We start from the raw sequence: 18,912 nt of genomic DNA on the forward strand, positions 1-18,912 counted from the left end.
CGTTCCGATTATCCACTAGAAGAATATTCGATTCACTATTCGAAATTTTCGAATATTTGCACACCCCCAAATTGTTTTGCCTGGCCTGCGCGTGAATGTGCGGGCTACTCAAAGGCAAGTGGTCGGGACTACTCACAGACAAGATCACTGTTCAAAAACTCCCATCTTATGTTTTTTTTTTTTGAATTTACCAAACCAATTTTTCCAAGAGTTAAGGCGACTTGCTCGCCTGTGTCGCTCACTTGTTACTTAGGGTGCGTACTTGCACACAGTGTGTAGTTTACTTGTTCAGCTACTGCATGAACGGCCCGCGTCTGGGCCGGGCTTCACGGCGCGATTACGGGGTCGGGCCAGGATAATGTAGCGGTCCCGGTTAGGCCCGGGCCTTCGAGTGAGGCCCTTATAGTGCTCTATTCTGCGTCACGCTCCCTTGGTCCGGTGTCCACTTTGGGCAATGGTATAACATTTGCCACCTAATCTAATACTACAAGGCCATTCGCAGTTGCCTTCCAACTCTAGTCCCGCCATGATGGCGCGGAATAAACAGCTAAAGCGGCACTTACTAGCCAGCAACGGCCAGTGGAACGGGCGAAAGCAGTTTCCGCCACATCCTCGGCCAGGCATTTGGCTCCTTCCTGGACGACAAGAGCCTATCATTCAAAATAAAGGTGTTTTGGTGGTTTTTCTTGACCTTTCCAATACGGCACTGAGGAGAACGGATTTTCAACCTCCGTAATTTCAAGCAGAGACAGCGGTGCACAGGAAGCCTAGATGACAGTCCAGTGTAGCCATTTTGTCGAAGTACAAAATGCCTGAGCCTCCTCAAGCCCGTATCAACTGTATTTATTTAGTGCACTGGTAACTCTTCATAACGGTTCTTTTATATTTATTCATTCTTGATACTGACATGACGTCAGCATTTAAATCTTTTAACCACAATCCTGAACACCCTCACTTTCCTTCTTTGCATTGTGCGTATCGCTCTACGTTTTATTCTTCCCTCAATCAGGCTTTACACATCACTGCCGTGGCACGTATATCTCACCGTACCGGTCTTCCACTTAATGTTGCCGGCCCATAATAGCAGGTTACTCCTTTTTCTACTTTGTTTCTTTTCTCTGCAGAATAAGATTGGAACTGCCTGCCCTCTCACATTGTTTTCATCGTTTCCTCGCCTGCTTTTCTAAAAATACAACCTATAACATTCTATGTAAATATTCATCCCTGCTTGCTTCTTTGTTTACTAAAAACTCCGTCCCTTGTGTCATCATCACCATCATCAGCCTGACTACGTCCACTGTAGGGTGGGTAAAAGCCTCTCCCATGTATCTCCACCATTTCTCTCCACGTGGCAGCCACCATAACCGCGCAAACTTCCTGTTTAAAAAGCAGGCGTTTAAAGGCGCCCTGAAAGCCCTCTTTTCGAGAGCTTCTGGACAGAGGCGGTTTTGAGATGTCGTGTCCGGGACCACCAGATGCAATTTTTATTACAAAAGAACGGATAACAGCATAGTTACAGCGGTAGCAATCAAGCGTTTTCGCCTTGCTTCTTCATGCCCTGCCCTCTGCAAGTAAATATCGCTTGCCGTCAGGAAGGTTGCCTCCCACCCTTGGGGAATCCCCGCGCACATCGGCAGTCGGCGGAGCAGGGTCAACCTTTGAACGTGCAAAAAGCGATGATAGGAGAGGGAGAGTCACTAAGCTGCTAAATTTCAGATTTTGACCACAGATAATTCAGTTTTTACAAAGCGCATTAAAAGAAAACATAAAGGAGCATATTGGCGACTGGGCGCCCTTCAATATCCCAGGAATACCGCAACTTTATTGAGAGCCCCTTTCACAACCCCTTTAAGGGGAGCCGCGGTGTACGTTAGATGACGTAATAGAGACACCTCATCAGGATTTTCTTTGTTTTTTTCGATTTTCGCTCCCAGAAATCTGAAGACGCATGCTTCCGTGCCGGCCCTTAGCAAATACAAGTGGCAGAAATACCTTATTCTTGAAGGCATATAGGTTTAATTGTGTTTCTCCGACACAAAACTGCTTTTTTACTGCCAATGTATTGTATCTTTTTGTCATCGTCTATTTACCTGCTTCTATTATATGAACTTGTGTACACCCGATTGTATTTGGCCCTTTGGAGCTGCTGAAGCGATTTTTTTTGTTTTCCTGCTACATATGTTTCTTTCATTTTGTGTGCGTTGAATTGTAATCTTAATATGTATAAATAGTCTGCAGATACATGTTCATTTCTCACAACAAAACTAATTTCAGATATAGCACCTGTCTTACTGTACATTCCTTTGCATACTTTTTTTCTCGCTGGTTCTAAGTCCTGCATATATATATATATATATATATATAGCGAAGTATACGCTTCGTTAAAGGAAACATTTATTCGACTCGACGTTTCGGTCGGAAGACCGATCTTCTTCAGTAGTGATTTTACATTGTTAATGCATCCCCTTTTATAGGGGTGGGCACAGAACAGGTAAGTGGGAAAGACAAAGCACATAGCAGAAAAATACGCATAAAAAATTATTAGAGGCAGTGCGACCCACACACACACGAAAAAAAGAGAGAGAGAGAGAGTGCGAGGAACAGGTACTCAGTAAGAAAATACAACATCCAGATGCGGCCTCTGCTTTGTTAAGCACCACAGGCTTGCTTATTGACAGGCGTGTCCAGCTCGGAGGTGCTCGACAGGTGCGTGGCCGTGCAACATCTTTCGCAAGAAAATGCGAAAACTTGTTCCTTCTCCTGGCCACGAGAGCAAAAAAGTAAAAATAAAATTAAAAAATAAAAATATATAAAATCAGAACTTTATATATGTGTATATATATATATATATATATATATATATATATATATATATAATAACGTGACAGTCTGTTGGCCTTGTCAATTAGGGGTGGGAGCCTCGTCAAGCTACTGCGTTTGTAGCTTTTTGCTCCTACCCTCGCATATCTTTTCTGTTCTTCAGGACAAAAAAATGCTGAATAAAGTTGATTTGATTTGATTTGATTAATCTGTGTAACATGCAGTCTGAAGGCAGTGACTAATATTATCTTAGAGTATCCTTGAAGAGGATTGTCAATATTAGAGGGCAGGGGCACGTGAAGCCATGAGCATGTTTGCCGAGGTGGTGCGCCCGCGTGCGCAGAAACATGCGCAGTAATGAACGGAGGTGAACGATAAAGGAAGAGCAGGCTACTCATACTACAAAAACACATAAATGTACCTCGACAACAAAATATTGCGTTTTTCAACCAGATTGAACGGAACAACCACGAAAATTTAAAACAACTAGCAGGAAACGAGACGCCGTCCGCAACTTCCCCTTGAATCAGAATGATGTACTAGTCAATGTATCACAGCTACATGTTGTCGCCACAGCGCTACATTGGGTACCAAAGCAGTGCACGAGGCTATTGGCTTTGTCGGAAGAAAGCGCTAACAAAATTAGATCTGAATTTTCACCTCATAGCGTGCATGGCAATAATATCAAGCAGAGGTGATCATAACACTCCCATGCTCCAAACTTACTCGTTAATTTTAGAGCGCCAAACCTGCTCAGAGGACCTTTGATGAAAGATAACTTAGCGAAGCTTAACTGAACTTTCCCTGCCATTAATGTCAATCTCACCGTTCATCCTGCAATGCTAAGCCCCTGATTGCGACTACACTGTAGCGAAGACAGCTTGCAGAACTGGTTGGAGGCTCGTTATCAGTATTGGCTGGATGGCGTTACCAGTCATGCAGACAAAACGATAGGTAATGCCCTGTTGCGGTACAGTATGGTACGGTGAATGCAGCACGTCTGTCGTGCGTAAAGAACAGTGCGATACGGAGAGGATCCCAGAGTTTCGCTTGAAGCGTTACTGCAACCGCCAGGCAGGGTATGCAAGAGCAAACGGAAGACTCTAGCCAGTCCTTGTGGCAGTGGCTGCCTTGCCGATAAACTAAAATTTACTGCAAAGGGGTCTGTGTCACGTGTGCGCAGCTCCTGAGACGCTAAATTAATTAGACTCTTAAAAAATGCACGGCGAAATACTTGCTGTCCAGAATCTTGGGACGCAGGAAGTGCACATACGCCCTTTAAAGAAGGCACATGGCGACAATTGCAACCAGGACACCAGTGAGATACAATGCGCCGGGCCATGTGCCCCTTGATGCTGCCAACTTACAACCAGAGTCAGGGAGAGAGTTGGCCGGCATTTTTAGTTTGCCTTGATCAGAGAATCCATATCTGCACTGTTAGGAACTCAATGGTAGGTGATCGCGCTGGCAAGTGCTCTCCTGGTGAAGCCTGTCGAAGCCTCTGATGGCACCTATCGTTCTACCCAGGGCCTTTTTTGTATGGGACACTCTACAGGATTCGTCTCGGCCTCGACGTTTTCAGCGCTGGACGAAGTGCAGTTCGAGGAGAGCCCAGTCGCCGATTCCCGGAACACCGTCCTTGCAGTGTGCTACACATCGGGGACCACGGGCATGCCTAAAGGAGCTGAGGTCACGCACTACAACTACGTGGCCAGTTTTTACACCAACAGGTAGAAAACTGCGACACAGTGCGCATACGTCTTGGGCTGAAAGCAGCAGGAAAATCAAAAAACACATGTAATTACCATAGCGACAAAATGTTTTTGAAGTAAAACTTACCTCACACAACGGGCGAGTGGAAAGAAGCATACACAACATAAAATGTGGAAACAGTCTCACGTTAACTATTCTTTTATCTACAGCTGTCCAGAGACCTCTTTCATTTCTAATAAAAGGTTGTCGTAGTAAGAAGGTGAAACATTTGGCGGACAAAGTATGACGTCTAAAGTCGTGACGTTGACCAAAACTTTTGAAATTAAAATAACTTATCGCTGAATTTCTACGCTAGATTCGCTAATGCTGCGCTTTATAGCAAAAATTACACTGTGACAGAGTGGGTAGCTTTAGTGATGAAATGTACCATGGGTGGTATTAACAATCCGCCAAAAGGAAAATATGTTACCAATCGAACAGAACATATTGCAAGTAGCGGAGGTGTAGTCCCGTTGGGGAGCATGGAAACATGGTTAATCTGCTCATCACGATGAAACTAAGATAAGAACACTGATCATGCAGTGGTGGTTGCGGTAGAAAACAAGTTTCCTCCCGAGCAACCGGACGGCGCAAAACACCTATAACTTCCATTGCACATCACGTTCGCAGCACTTAAAGGGAGACTGAAGCACTTTTTCTGAAAATCGGGCTGGCAGCGGCATCCTATAGTTTTTCATGCTGTATACTGGAATATTGCATCCAAATAAGCAAAAACAAGCGCGAATTGCCTTTTTTAGCCGAAATATGCGGCCTGTGCCGCGGGGCACGCCGCGCGGCGTGCCGCCGCCCGTGATTGGCCAAGAGAGGTCGTGACGTCACTTTGAGGACTGGAGCAGCTGCCGATGCGGATCCGGCGCTGCGTTGAGGGCAGATCGCAGCTTTCCGTGTCGTTGTAAAAGCGAATACGGCGACTATTTTTTTTTTTTTTTTACTGACCACCGAAGTAAAGGATACTACAGTTTGCTCATTCCACGTATCGCCTGAAACCAAAAAAGACACAAGCAAAAAATTCTATCCTAGCACAAGCATACGCCAGCGTCAAAGACGCGATACAGACCATGCGTAAAAGGTGCCAGCATAACATCGGCTCGTATTCTCGGAAAGGAAGGGGTGCGAACAATACTCAAGTCAATTACCACCACCGGACGCCTCCTGGCTCGCCCGGAAGAGCGTCATCCTAAAGAAAAGGCCCAAAGCACTGTGTAAATCCTGTTCTCAGTACCCGGCGTTGCAGGTTGGGGCAAGAAAGTATTTCAAGTGAACGATGAAGGAGCACAAAGTTGGTGTCAAAATTAGCGAAGCGCAGTGGCCAAGTACTGCGAGGCATGTGACCACAAGATAGTGACGCAATCATGGTGCGCTGGAAACCAAGCCAAATACGCGCACAAATACGCTTCACTCCTGGCGCGTTCAGCAGGTGCCAGAAAATGTTAATCGCTGCCTCGGAAACGTTCGCCCTTCCTAGATTAGCAGTTTAGGTTCAGTGAAGTAGTTGCCAACTATATGTGTGTTTAAAAGCCAAGCTAGCTGCAACTCGCCCGCTGCCACAACTTGATGAAGAAACCGAGTAAGGTTGCGGTGTTTTTTTGCAAAAACTCGGTTGGCATTCATTTCTCTCATAAATTTGCATCTGAAATCAACGTCGAACGCTTTCATATTAATTGCTTAGCTATGATTAAACGAGATGCCGCATATGAAGAGCTTCGATGCTTGCTTGTTTTGCTTTATTGTGCTTTGCTCTGCTTGTTTGCTTGGACACGTCGAACCGAGTATAAAATCACTAATCGAGCCTTGCTGAGCACGTCTCAGGTGGTCTGGCTGCACCTAAGCTGAGGAGAGCAACACATGCTTAAGCCTCTATAAGGTTTCTTCAGGGGCTAAGTGAGCATGTTTCTACTTTTAAAAGAGGCGCTTCTTCGGAATGGTGACACGCCTCTTATGCACGAGGAAATTGATGGAACTGTGTCATGGTTCAGCCGCGCCTTTTCGACAGAAATCTCCAGAGATCACACTAGGACAAGCTCTACCTGTAGCCGCTCTTACGAAAGTGTTTCGAGCAGAGTAAGCTTGCTTTAGTCGGCTTGAATTCTTCGTCACAGCAGCGAGCGGTTGTGCTGCGAGCTTGTGGTATTGCGGAAAACAGTGGAAGACGACACAGTCGCGGCCGTAGTTGTTCGTGGACACGAACGCAGAGTAGTACCTGTTGAATCTGATTCTCAAGATCGGCTGACACGTTTTGTACGTCGCAACGCACGCAGTACGAGGAACAACGCATGCAGCACGAGAAACAACGCGCGCTGAAAGCGCGCTCGGGTGCGCCGAAGCATCCCCGGCTCCTCAACATGACGTCACGCTGGCCGACATGGACGAGGTTTCCCTCTCCGCTGTTCCCCTCTCCTGCGCTCGCGCGGGGCGCGGGAAATTTGAACATCGCGTTTTTAATTGGTAATTGCGCCGCTGTTTTAGCCAAAATCGAAAAAATAATTTCACTGACGTGATTTCACTGAATTTCACTGACTTCAAAACCCTAGAAGGTTAGCTGATTCGAAAACCGCCTCAGTATCCCTTTAAACACGAAGCCGTCTGCGTGTAAACACATGCTTGTAGTTCAAAGACAGTTTACACACACTGTGCAGCTCAACGTGCAGTTGCGTCTGCCTGTAGGTCGAAGTAGAGGAATGAGTCTATAGACAGTCTATAGACTTTAGTCTATGAAGTCTATAGACTGTCTATAGACAAATCGTATAGACTGGTCTATAGACAATCTACAGATTTATGGCCATACACTTTTCGTAGACTTTTGTCTATAGGCAGTCTATAGATGAATTCCTACTGAAAGTCTCAAGGTCTATAGGAAGTCTTTAGACACAGGTCTATAGACAGTCTATAGACCATCTATAGTCATAAGGCCACAGATTTCCTAGAGTTGTCTATAGACCATCTATGAACACTTGTTTATAGACAGACTATAGACGACCTATAGACTTATGGCAATAGACTTCCTGTAGATTACTGCCTATAGACAGTCTAGAGACAAAAGTCTACTGGTCCAGTAGACATATGTCTATAGACTGTCTATAGTCATTCCATAGGTGTGTGGCCTGGCAGTGCTATAGACCTTTGTCTATAGACAGTCTATAGACCTCTGTTTACTAAACTATTAGTAGACCATTATCTATAGACTGCCTATAGACAGATAGTCTAGAACCATTGAAAAAGGTCACCAGACAGAGTTCACAAATGACACAATCAATACACTTACAAATTTACTTTATTTCCAAGCTATCCAGGCTGGGAATATGCAATACATGCACCATAAGACGCACCACAGTAACACAAATGCTGAAAGTAACAGTCCGGCTAGTTTCCTCAGAAGCATTCTTGCGGCCTGTTGTCTGCAGTCAACCATCCGGGGATGTTAACCTGCACAACACAAAGGAAAAAATAATATAAAAGGAACTGAAAAAAAAATCCCATTCCATCTCTACACATGTGCTTTACAACGCAAGGCATATCCTGGCTATGCCATTCTAAAAAGGCAATCTTGATCTTTTGGTTTGGTTTTATGGTGTTCAAAGACGCAAGGCGACACAGGCTACGAGACGCTGAAGTGAAAGGCTGCGGAATAATTTCGGTCACCTGTGCAGAGTACACAGGCCTTCAGCATTTTGCCTCTATTAAAATGCGACCGCTCAGGCCGGAATCGAGCCTGCATCTTTCAGGTCGCCAGACGAACATGATAGCCACTGAGCTATCACGCCGGCTCATTCATTTCAGTAAATATAGGACAGAAAAAAATTGTAACAAAGACCCATAATCCCTGGAGCACTCTACCCTGAATCCAGTACTCATACTGATTTCTGTATGGCAATACTGTTGCAGCCAATACTGATCTCTGTATGGCAATCCTTTTACATTATTTGTAACAGAAGACTTCGAACAATTGTGCCACATATCTGCATTGACTCGCAAGGAGCTGTTGAGAATGCCACCTCCATAAAATACAGATTCAGTGCACCTTACACAGGGATCCAAAAGGGAGAATATTGCAGTATTTATTCTTATAACCGCTATAAAAGAAGCGCTTCAAAATACCCTGCGTGAAGCCTGATACACCCGGCCAGATTTTTTACTGGCTCGGGTGTTGCTTCGCTAAATGCACCTTGTAAAAAAGGGGCCTTTTGGCTACACTGCTGGCATATTCACGTTGTAATTTGGCGAGTGAAATGTCATTTCGTGGTTACTTTTTGTTATATAATGTTTGAGTGGAGCACTTGCGTGTTTAGATCAACGTTATCAGAAATATTCGTCTGCCACTACGAACAGCTGAAACAAACGGCATACGCAGCAATGAATCTGGACCATATGGCCTCATCCCCTGCGTAAACTACCACTCCTTTCGTGGTGCACAAGACGTTTACCGAGAGCAAGTGGAAATGCGCCACCAGAACCATTGCTGCGAATTCCGCTTGTTTCGGCTCTTCTTAGGGGCAGAGGATGAATATTTCTGACAACTTTGATCTAAACAGGCAAGTACTCCACTCAAAATTTATATTAACAAAAAAAAATCATGAAATTCCATCTCACGCATCAAATTACAGCATGAATATGCCAGCAGTGCAGCCGAAAGGCACCTTTTTACACGGTGCATTTAGCGATGCAGCACCAGAGCCAGTTAAAGATTTGGCCGGGTGTACGTAAGCCGATACTCCGGGTGTACGTAAGCCGATTTTGTATAACGGGCAAAAGTTATACAAAACCAGCAGGCAGAAGCAACCAGTTCACCATATATTTGCGCCTATAACTTGAAGCACAAAGACGGAACAGCATACTCATACATCAGCGCGCGCTCTACGAAACAAGCGGGTTGCAGCGCTTCCATGCCGCGATCATTATTCAGCCACCTCATACAGCACACAGAGGCTGCAGCTGCACCCTTTCAAAAGCAGTCGCGAGGTTGAGGCAACATATTACTGTCACGATAAAATACCATCTCAAATTCACTTAGTTTTTCCTTCAAGTGCAGCCCCAACAGCGCAGTAAAGAGGTGTATTTCTTGCATGGAGGTAGCCTAACCTAACCTGCCAGAAAAATCAGCGAAAGCATAGAACGCGTACAAAGTATGAAGTATATCAATGAAACAATGCTTTCAACAGGAGCAGCTATAATAACACGAGAGATGAATTGCATTTTAGGCGCAAATAAGCGGCGAGTTACATCGCGCTTTCGTAACGTAGCAGTCTGAAATCAGAAACACATCCTTTGCCTCTCGCGGAAATGGTATTCGAGAAATCTGAGCACGCGTGAGCGGGATTCATGAATGAACCACTCGGAACGAAATGTAAGCCACCTCTTGTCGAACCGACCGTTACCCAGCTTTCAAAACGAAGTGCCCGCAGGCCAGCGGCGGCGGCCAACGGCTCAGATAACAGACATGGACGATTCCATACGTGTGCAACGAAGGGGAGACGGGAAGCAGCCCGTGTGTTCTTCGCGGTATTTGAGCACGCCGGCCATTAGCGCCGGCAGCATATTTTATTCACCCATCACACTATAAGCAATTCTCCAGCGCCGCTTGACTACAACTTTGACAAACGTCTCGCGCTCCTGTCTATAGCGTTACAAGACACCTTTGCTGAAACGTCGGCGTCCACGACGCGCACCGGGCGAGCGTCCACACGTAGCAAGCAATGCACACCTCAAAAAGAACAGCACTCCACGGTCCAGACTGGCGTTAACACAAAGATGAGAAAATAAATGTAATCCACCACAGAATGAGAGTCGAGAGTGTATGTAAGTACGGCTTCGTAGGTGCAAAGTAAACTGAGCCCGCTAACTAACGCACAGTTACATTTCGGCCGTCATTCACAGGCTAAACGATATTTCTGGCCGCGCATCTACCTTGAAACATGAAAAATCTAGTAGACAGCTCGCGAGGAGCGGCTTATCATCAAGGGCATCGCACAGGCTACCTTTCCGTGCGTTAGTAAAGACAGCGGCACACAGATAAGCGGAATTAGTCGAGAACCCGATGGCTTCCACCTTAGAATCGAAGATAGGACGCTTCTCGCTGCGCACATAATCTGTTCTGAACACACAGCTCTGCTTAGAATGATTTAGGAGACCAAATGAATAAAATATAAACATGTAGACTAACCGGAAGCGGACGGTGAAGTTGGATTTTGAAGAAAACGTAATCCGCGAGAAAACACGCCAACGCCACTGATGCATCCACGCACAGTGTTGTTTCCAGCCCGAATGATTTTCCGCCGTCTCGCGGTAAAACGGGTAAAACGTGAAACAGAAACCCATTTCACGGCCGTATCTTTATCGCTCGCACTCTTGCCGTGTGCAGCTTGATCTGATATCCAAGACAATAGAAGGTATTTGGTTTATAAGCTTAAGTTTTTCGCTTACCCTCTAAAAACTTTATTGTTTTTGTGAAAACAGAACCGAAATCTAACTGCTTGTCCGTATACGCGCCGCATCTCCCACCGAATAGTATGTGGTACAATCCTAAAATAATAATTATAATGTTGCATAGCATAACGTATTTTTTCCGTGTGTTCGTGTTTAGAAAACTGATATACGCAACATCCGCGTGTCATTGGCTCCGAAACAACAGGAGGTGCAAGGGTAGGAACGAAAAAATACTGGCTTTGTGATTGTTGCTCCGCAGCACTTACTCACGTCAATACAAACTGCAGAGGTATAAATGGCAGATGTTAGTCGCACACAGGACCAGACTCTTTGGGACTATTCTAAGGTGTTTCTAAGGGATGGGCGCTTCTTTGAATTCACACACCCGTCTTTCCCCCTTTATTTTCAGGACGTTTTAAAGAGACATGTAGAACGGTTGATGAAATGTTTCTGATTTCAGCGCGTTGGAGAGTAACGATCGAAAGATGGAATGGAATTGTGTTGAGCGATTCCTTTAAGGGACAGCGTATTCGTCCGATGTAGTACAGTTTGCGGGCGCCCTTACTTCAAGAACGGCTGCCTTTCCTCGGCTTACTTGTTGGCATTAAACATTTAATTGTATTGACAATATATCACGGTACAACGAAAACGAGTTTATCAAGGCTCCAGAAAACAATATACAGGAGGGTGTTGTAATGTCCTCACGCAATACTTTTTAATTTCCGTAATAGTGAAGGAGGTGGAGGACTCGCTACATAGTTGCGGTCACCAGATGCAGGTCCCCTCAGCATGCAGTGCAAAAAGAAATTGACATTGTTCTGGACTTAGTCGAAAGTCAGTGTATAGAACATTATTAGATAAAATTAGGATTGTTATAGACTTGTCTGCAGACAGTAGACTATCTATAGTGTACAGTCTATAGACGAAAGAAAATTCAGGTAGTTGTAGACTGTAGTCTACAGAGAGTCTATAGACCGTCTATAGACGAAAGGAAATTGAAGCAGCTATAGACCGTGGTCTATAGAGAGTCTATAGACTGTCTATAGACAAAAGCAAATTGAGGCAGCTATAGACCTTAGTGAATAGACGGTCTATAGACCACAGAGCATCTATAGATGGTCTATAGACCATCTATAGACGAAAGAAAATTGAGCGAGCTATAGACTTTAGTCTATAGAACGTCTATAGACGAAAAGACATTGAGGAAGCTATAGACCTTGGTCTATATGGAGTCTATATACCGTCTGTAGGCGAAAGTAAATTGTGGCAGCTATAGACCTTAGTCTATAAAGAGTCTATAGACCGTCTATAGACGCAAGGAAATTGAAGCGGTTATAGACTTTAGTCTATAGAGAGTCCATAGACGAAAGGAAATTGAGGCAGCTATCGACCTTAGTCTATAGCGAGTCTATAGACAGTCTATAGACGAAAGGAAATTGCAGCAGCTATAGACCTTAGTCTATACAGTCTGTAGACCGTCTATAGACGAAAGTAAATTGAGGCAGCTATAGACCTTAGTCTATAGAGGGTCTATAGACTGTCTATAGACAAAAGGAAATGGAAGCAGCTATAGACTTTAGTCTATAGATTTTCTATAGGCTGTCTATAGACGAGAGGAAAAGTCTAAAGGATGTCTATAGAGGCTATAAAAAGGCTACAGAAAGTCTATAGAACATTTTTATAAGGGAGCACACTTAATTTTTCTCCATGCGCCATTTCGTGCACTAAGTGTCGCGACCATACCGGGATAACGGAGGCCACCACAGTAAAGGCTGTAGCGTTTACTTTATTCCTAGAGAGCGGCAGGTTATAGTGGTAATTTGAAGTATTAAGGCGAAAGCCTTTAATGTCTCATCGTTGTAAGCAGCAGTTGTCGACAGAAAATGTCACGCTTTTCAGTTGGTCGAAACGGTCGTGACTGTGACGTAGTGCAAGTCATGCACACGCGCCCAGCCGGACAGAAGCCGCCCCCATTTCTGTTATCTAACCGCTTTCCTATATAACCGCTCGCCTTCTTGAATAAAGCGTCATTCATGCACCAGGCTTCGTCGTGTCCACATGGTGTCAGAAGTGGCCAGTTAGCGACCGCGCAACGCAACCGGGCAACGTAACCAACGGCAGAAGCACGGCAATCCGGGAGGCCGGGGTAATTGCATCGGACCAGAGCCATGACAGACGCCAAACAGAACGTCCCCTAGCCTGCCGCCCCCGTCACTTCGCTGCTGCCACCACCGAAGGCCCTGGATACAACGGGAGATGTCTGGCATAGCTGGGAAGCAGGGAGGCAAGAGTTCGAGCTCTTCTCAACTGCAACCTACCTGGACCAACAACCGAAAGAGGTACACGGCCTCTTCCAGAGCTTCGCACTGGCTCGACCGCAACTATGTACAACGTGCCGTCAAGATCGTGGTCCCCTGTCATGGTCGTACAGCGGGCTGAGACTCCTCATGCCTACATCGTCAAAACGAAAGAGGGTCAACAGTTTCAGCGCACAAGAGAACACCTCAATCCGGCTCCTCCTCCCTCGTCTCCAGACCACGAGACACCCGTGCCGCTGCCAGCTGTGGGAGTCCCAGACACTACAGGGACATCCGAATCTACACAACTCCGCAGGAGTGAACGGAAGCGCCAACCACCACGAAGATACCCGGCGCCTGAGTTCTAAAACTCTGCTTGTTTCGACGATAAAAAAAAGAGAGAGGGGAGATGTGACGTAGTGCAAGTCATGCACACGCGCCTAGCCGGACAGAAGCCGCCCCCATTTCTGTTATCTAACCGCTTTCCTATATAACCGCTGGCCTTCTTGAATAAAGCGTCATTCATGCACCAGGCTTCGTCGTGTCCACAGTGACGTCGCAGTGCGCCAATTTCAAACGGGGCCAATTGTACTTTGGCTAGTAACCATGCAACCAATTGAAGGGATCATATAGTGATGCTCCAAGTGGGACTGAGCTTAGTTAATTGCTTAATTACCAAATTAGCCTAATTAACTTTTCTAGTCAGGCCATATAAATAAATAAAACCGAGTAGCAAATCGGTGGACCTCGGGAATCGAACCCCGGTCTTCGGAGTGCGAGACGAGCATGCTATCCACTCCGCCATGCCAGCTTCTTTTTTTTTCTTTATTGCCTTCAAAGGCGTGGGAATACAGTGCATTACAACATATGTGACTATTTACATGGCTATTTACATGGCTACAGCACTCCTCGCTTCCAGTGACCATTCCAACTTCTTCAGTTGGGATAGATTCTGGAAAAGGGATACAATTTCTTCGTCAAAACCTCGGTCTTTTAACACATCGTAAATTTTCAGGACACTCTCAACAAAATATTGATACACAGATCTGGCTCCAGGATCGCAATGGCGGTATGCCATGGCACTACGCCACACTGCATGCAAGCCAAGCAGAAAAATGGTGTCATATGGAGCTCCATCGTCTTCGACGGGCAGAAACCTAATGCCGTGCGGAGTGAGCGGCAAATCTTTCTTTATGGTTCGCTGCAACACGTCCCAAAAAAAGATTGCATTATTACATTCGACAAAAACATGGTCAATTGTTTCCTCCTTCCTACACAGAAGGCAATGGGTGCCCCACGGGATGTATATGTCTCTTTCATGTAACCAGCTTTTAACAGGTAAGGTACCTGTGTGCAGTTGAAAGAAGAAAGTTTTCGCTGAAGGCGTTACCCACATTCTTCTTACCCTCTTTAACACATTTTGTCCCGGCGAGGCCCCAAAGGCCGACCGATACAAGGGAGCGGGAAAAAGGACGTGTAATAAGTCTTTCTTAAGTTGCCTTTTCTTCACAGTTGCCAAATATTCTCTGGAAAAACGGGTGACAAGGAATCGATAAGATGCGACAACCTCACGGAGGTAACGGGACACACTGTAGCGACCACCTCCGGCAGAGGAGATTACAAAGTCTGGGAGTGCGTTTGGCAACATAAATTGAACAAAACACTGGAGGAAAGGGTTTCTTCTTTCGCGAAGAAACAAGCGCATGACCACTTGGCTTAAAGACAAGTGAGAGAGGGACAGACCCCCCTCGGCGACTCGACGAAAAAGATTCGTTCGGGAGGTTCTCTCCCAACTAGACTGCCATATATATGTCGCAAAGATGCGATGGAACTACTGTATATTCACCCGTGTACAGTACAACACCTGCAAGATGTACATTATCTTTGCTGCTAGAAAAACATTGCATACCGTGGCACGCGCGAACACTGAAAGGTCGCGCCCACACCATTTAGATGTCATCTCTCTCATTTCACCGGCCTTCTTGCTCCAGACCGAATCGCTTTCACGATAGCAATCAAGAGGCACCCCAAGATATGTGCTCGGTGTAGTGGACCAGTGAACATTTTCAAATACATCTGGAGTCATGTCCCAAGCGCCATGCCACAAACCAATGCACTTATCTATGTTTAACATGCTCCCACTCTGGGCACAAAAATCCTGTGTTATTTTCAGTACAGCCGTAATGCTTTCCCTGTCCGATGCAAAAAAGGCAACGTCATCCGCGTAAGCAAGCACACGAACTTGACACGTGTGGAAGCCAAAACCGCGTATTTCTTCATTCTGCAAAATTTTCTGGCAGAGTGGTTCAAGGAACAGTGAGAACAACAGTGGCGACAATGGACAACCTTGGCGTACAGATGAGCGTACATCTATACGGCGCGACAGTTCACCATTTATGACAAGATTTGTGGTGCAGTTTCTGTACGCCATTTTTACACCATCGCGTATAACTTTACCAACACCAACATAGTCCAACAAATTAAAGAGGATGTCATGTGGCACCCTGTCAAATGCCTTAGCGAGATCGATCTGCAGCATGGCTACCTGCAGGAATTCGCTATCACAAAGTTCTAAAACACTCCTGGCCACATGGATGTTCGTGTGTATCGTCCTGTTTTTAATACCAAATGTTTGATGGGGGCCGATTAAATCCTGGATTACAGCCTGGAGTCCTCTCGCCAACACCTTCATCAGCACCTTGTAGTCTATGTTTGTTAGTGTGATTGGTCTGTATCCAGTGACCGTGCGAAGTTTGACTTCCTCTTTACTTTTCGGAATCAAAACTGTGTGAGCGCGCGTAAAAGAGGGCGGCAATAATCCGCACTCGAATGACTACACGAATACCCCATGCAAGGCCACAGCGACACCAGGTTTAAACTCTTTGTAAAAAGCGGCACTCAGTCCATCTGGACCTGGCGATTTTCCAAGGTTTAGTTCGTCGATGGCTCTTTCGACTTCACCAACGGTGATATCTCTTTCGAGTGCCGTTGTAGTATCAAGGTCCAGCCTAGGCATTACTGTGAAAAAATCTTCTTCAATCCCCGGTTTATCGGGTAATCTGTGGCCGAACAGTTCCGTGTAGTAATCCTCAAAGGCGTTCTTAATACCAGCTTGGTCGTGCGTTGTTTTCCCCTTGTAATCTATCTCTAATATCTCTTTAGCTCTAGCGTAAGCTTTTTCGTCAGATAAGGCACGCTTAGTTGGAGCCTCACCGGCCAGTAGCTTTTCTCCCCGTGCACGTATTATTGCTCCTCTATACTTATTTTCGTCTAGTTTCTCAAGCTTTCTTTTTATTGCTAGTATTTCCTGCCCGAACCCACCGGGGAGTTGGGCTTCTATTTGAAGCAGCGCTTCTAGCTCCTGTCTGAGGCTTTTCTCTTCCTTCTGCGCATTACGTTTCAACTCGCCCCCTCTTTCTATTGCTTTCATTTTAACCTTTTGTTTTGGAGTCCCCCTCCGGCTTTCGAGGGGAGCGGACGCGGCATGGCTCTCTCCGTGCGAGGTCCATTCACCGGCGATGGCCGGGGTGCGCGCGTTAATCACCGTCCCCCCGAGGGGTACAGGTTCGTGCTACCGTCGCTGCCGTCGCACGACGGCCTGAAGGATTGCGTGTTTCTACATTGCGACGTGGATGGGAGGCCTTACAAGATTGAGGATTTTCGAACGCCGCTCGAAGCAATTGGAGTTTTGAAAGCTGTGACAGGGAGGCGCCTGGAGAAGGCGGAGGGTGCAGTGGGGGAGCAGCGGCTCAACCAGCTCGAGAAGGAATCGAAGGTTGCAAGAGGGAAGAAAGGGAAATATGTGCGCCCTTCCCGTGCGTCATCGATGTCGCGCGTCGACGGCGACCCTTCCCTGGAACCGAGCAGGAGTTGTGCAGGCGAGTAATCGCCTTGCTTTGGGTGAGCCCTCGCTTTCACAATGGCTCCTGTGCTTGCGCCTTTCCGGCTAGCCACACTGAACGTGCGCGGCCTCGGAAGTAAGAGGAAGCAGTACCAACTAAAAAGGCTAATGGTGGAAAGAAAGCTGGATGTAGTCGCGGTACAGGAGACAAAAGTGGAGAGCGAGGGCCGCACTGATTGCATGGTGAGCCCGTTCCGTGGACTTTATGATGTGTGTGTCAGCCACGCTGTTGGGACATCGGCCGGTTGCTGTTTGTTTTTGAGGAAATCGGCTGGGTTTGTGGTAGAAAGTGTCACTAGTTGTTTGGAGGGACGTTATGTCATGTGTGACTTTAAACACGGAGATTTAGATGTTCGTGCTTTATGCATCTATGCGCCGACAAAAGCTAAAGAGAGACTGGTTTTTTTTGAAAACGTTGCTGACTTGTTTAAATGCAGTAGGCATCTCCTTGTTATGGGCGACTTCAACTGTGTATGCGAAATGGAGGATAGAACGCCAGCCAGCACCTGCAGAGATGCAAGTGCGGTATATCTGACAGACCTTGTAAATGAGGTAGACTTGCTGGATGGGGCCTATTTGGCAAAAGGTGGCAAGCGTCAACATTTCACTCATTATCAAGGATCTAGCCATGCTAGATTGGATCGTGTTTATATATCGTCACCACTTGCTCCTAACTGTGAGGACTATGTGGTGGAGCCAGTTTCCTTTAGTGACCACAGTTTGGTTATGGTATCACTAGGTAGAAAGAAAAGGAAGAAGGTTGAATGGGGCTTGTGGAAACTCAACGCGGATTTGTTGAATGATGTCGCGTTTGTTTTGGGAACGAAGGAAGAATTACACGCACTTTTAACATCAGACGGAAGGTCCATAACAGAACGATGGGAAACTCCGCCATGCCAGCTCGACGGTTTGGAATGAACAAAGGCGCGTCTAGTGAATACGGTGTCTTCGCTCACTGCCATCCTCCTCCCTTCTCTTCCGGAGAGGTTTAGGTGTCCACCGAGATATGAGAGACAGACACATTTCCTTTCCTCAAAAACCAATTTACCGACGAGCGAAGCGTAGAACCGAATGGGCGATGGCGTTCTATGGACTCCCTGGCAGCGTTGCAAGGCGCTGTTGCGTTCCACTCTTAGAGGCGAAGCTTAACACATGAACCACACATCAGTGACCGCACTTTACGTCAAAATAGTGCACCCCCCCTCGCCTCCCTGAATTTAGACGTCTGTCCACCAAGATATGTGACACAGTTACTGCGTAATTTCCTTTCCTCAAATACAATTTTCATTTTCTTCGTTACGGGCCATCTTTGTCTTTCTTCTGTCTTTCCCACTTCCTCCCTTCCTCTACGGTGCGGTTCAGGTGTCCACCGAGATGACAGAGAATTACTGCGCCATTTCCATTCCTCAAAAAGCGTTGCGTTCAAGCGGCAAGGCATCGCGCCGAACGGGTGGTGGCGTTCCGTGGACTCCCTGGCAGCGCTACAACACGCTATCGCGTTCCACTCCTAGAGGCAAAGCTTAAGCGTCATTAATTAGCATTTAATTAGTATTCAGGCATTAATCAGTAATTAACCATTAATTAGTGAGTTGTCATCACTTAGTAATTAGTACTCAATTATATGTGACGCCACCAGGGTCACAGAAGCAGTCAAAGTGGTTCGGAAAACGCTTTCGCCTCTACGCACTTTAGACAGCCAAA

The 18,912-nt window shown here is 46.2% G+C and overlaps 1 protein-coding gene across 1 annotated transcript in view; it reads left to right on the forward strand.

Moving 5' to 3' along the window:
* LOC149369548 (uncharacterized) overlaps positions 1-18,912 on the forward strand; it is a 77,025-nt gene that overhangs the window by 18,504 nt on the left and 39,609 nt on the right. Inside the window, exon 5 of the mRNA XM_089558877.1 lies at positions 4,348-4,550. Within this exon, the coding sequence (XP_089415003.1) occupies positions 4,348-4,550 (203 nt within the window). The remainder of the gene's footprint in view (positions 1-4,347; positions 4,551-18,912) is intronic.

The sequence above is a fragment of the Amblyomma mixtum genome, chromosome 1, assembly GCF_055824585.1.
Source record: "Amblyomma mixtum isolate Tamu chromosome 1, ASM5582458v1, whole genome shotgun sequence".
NCBI classification, from domain to species: domain Eukaryota; kingdom Metazoa; phylum Arthropoda; class Arachnida; order Ixodida; family Ixodidae; genus Amblyomma; species Amblyomma mixtum.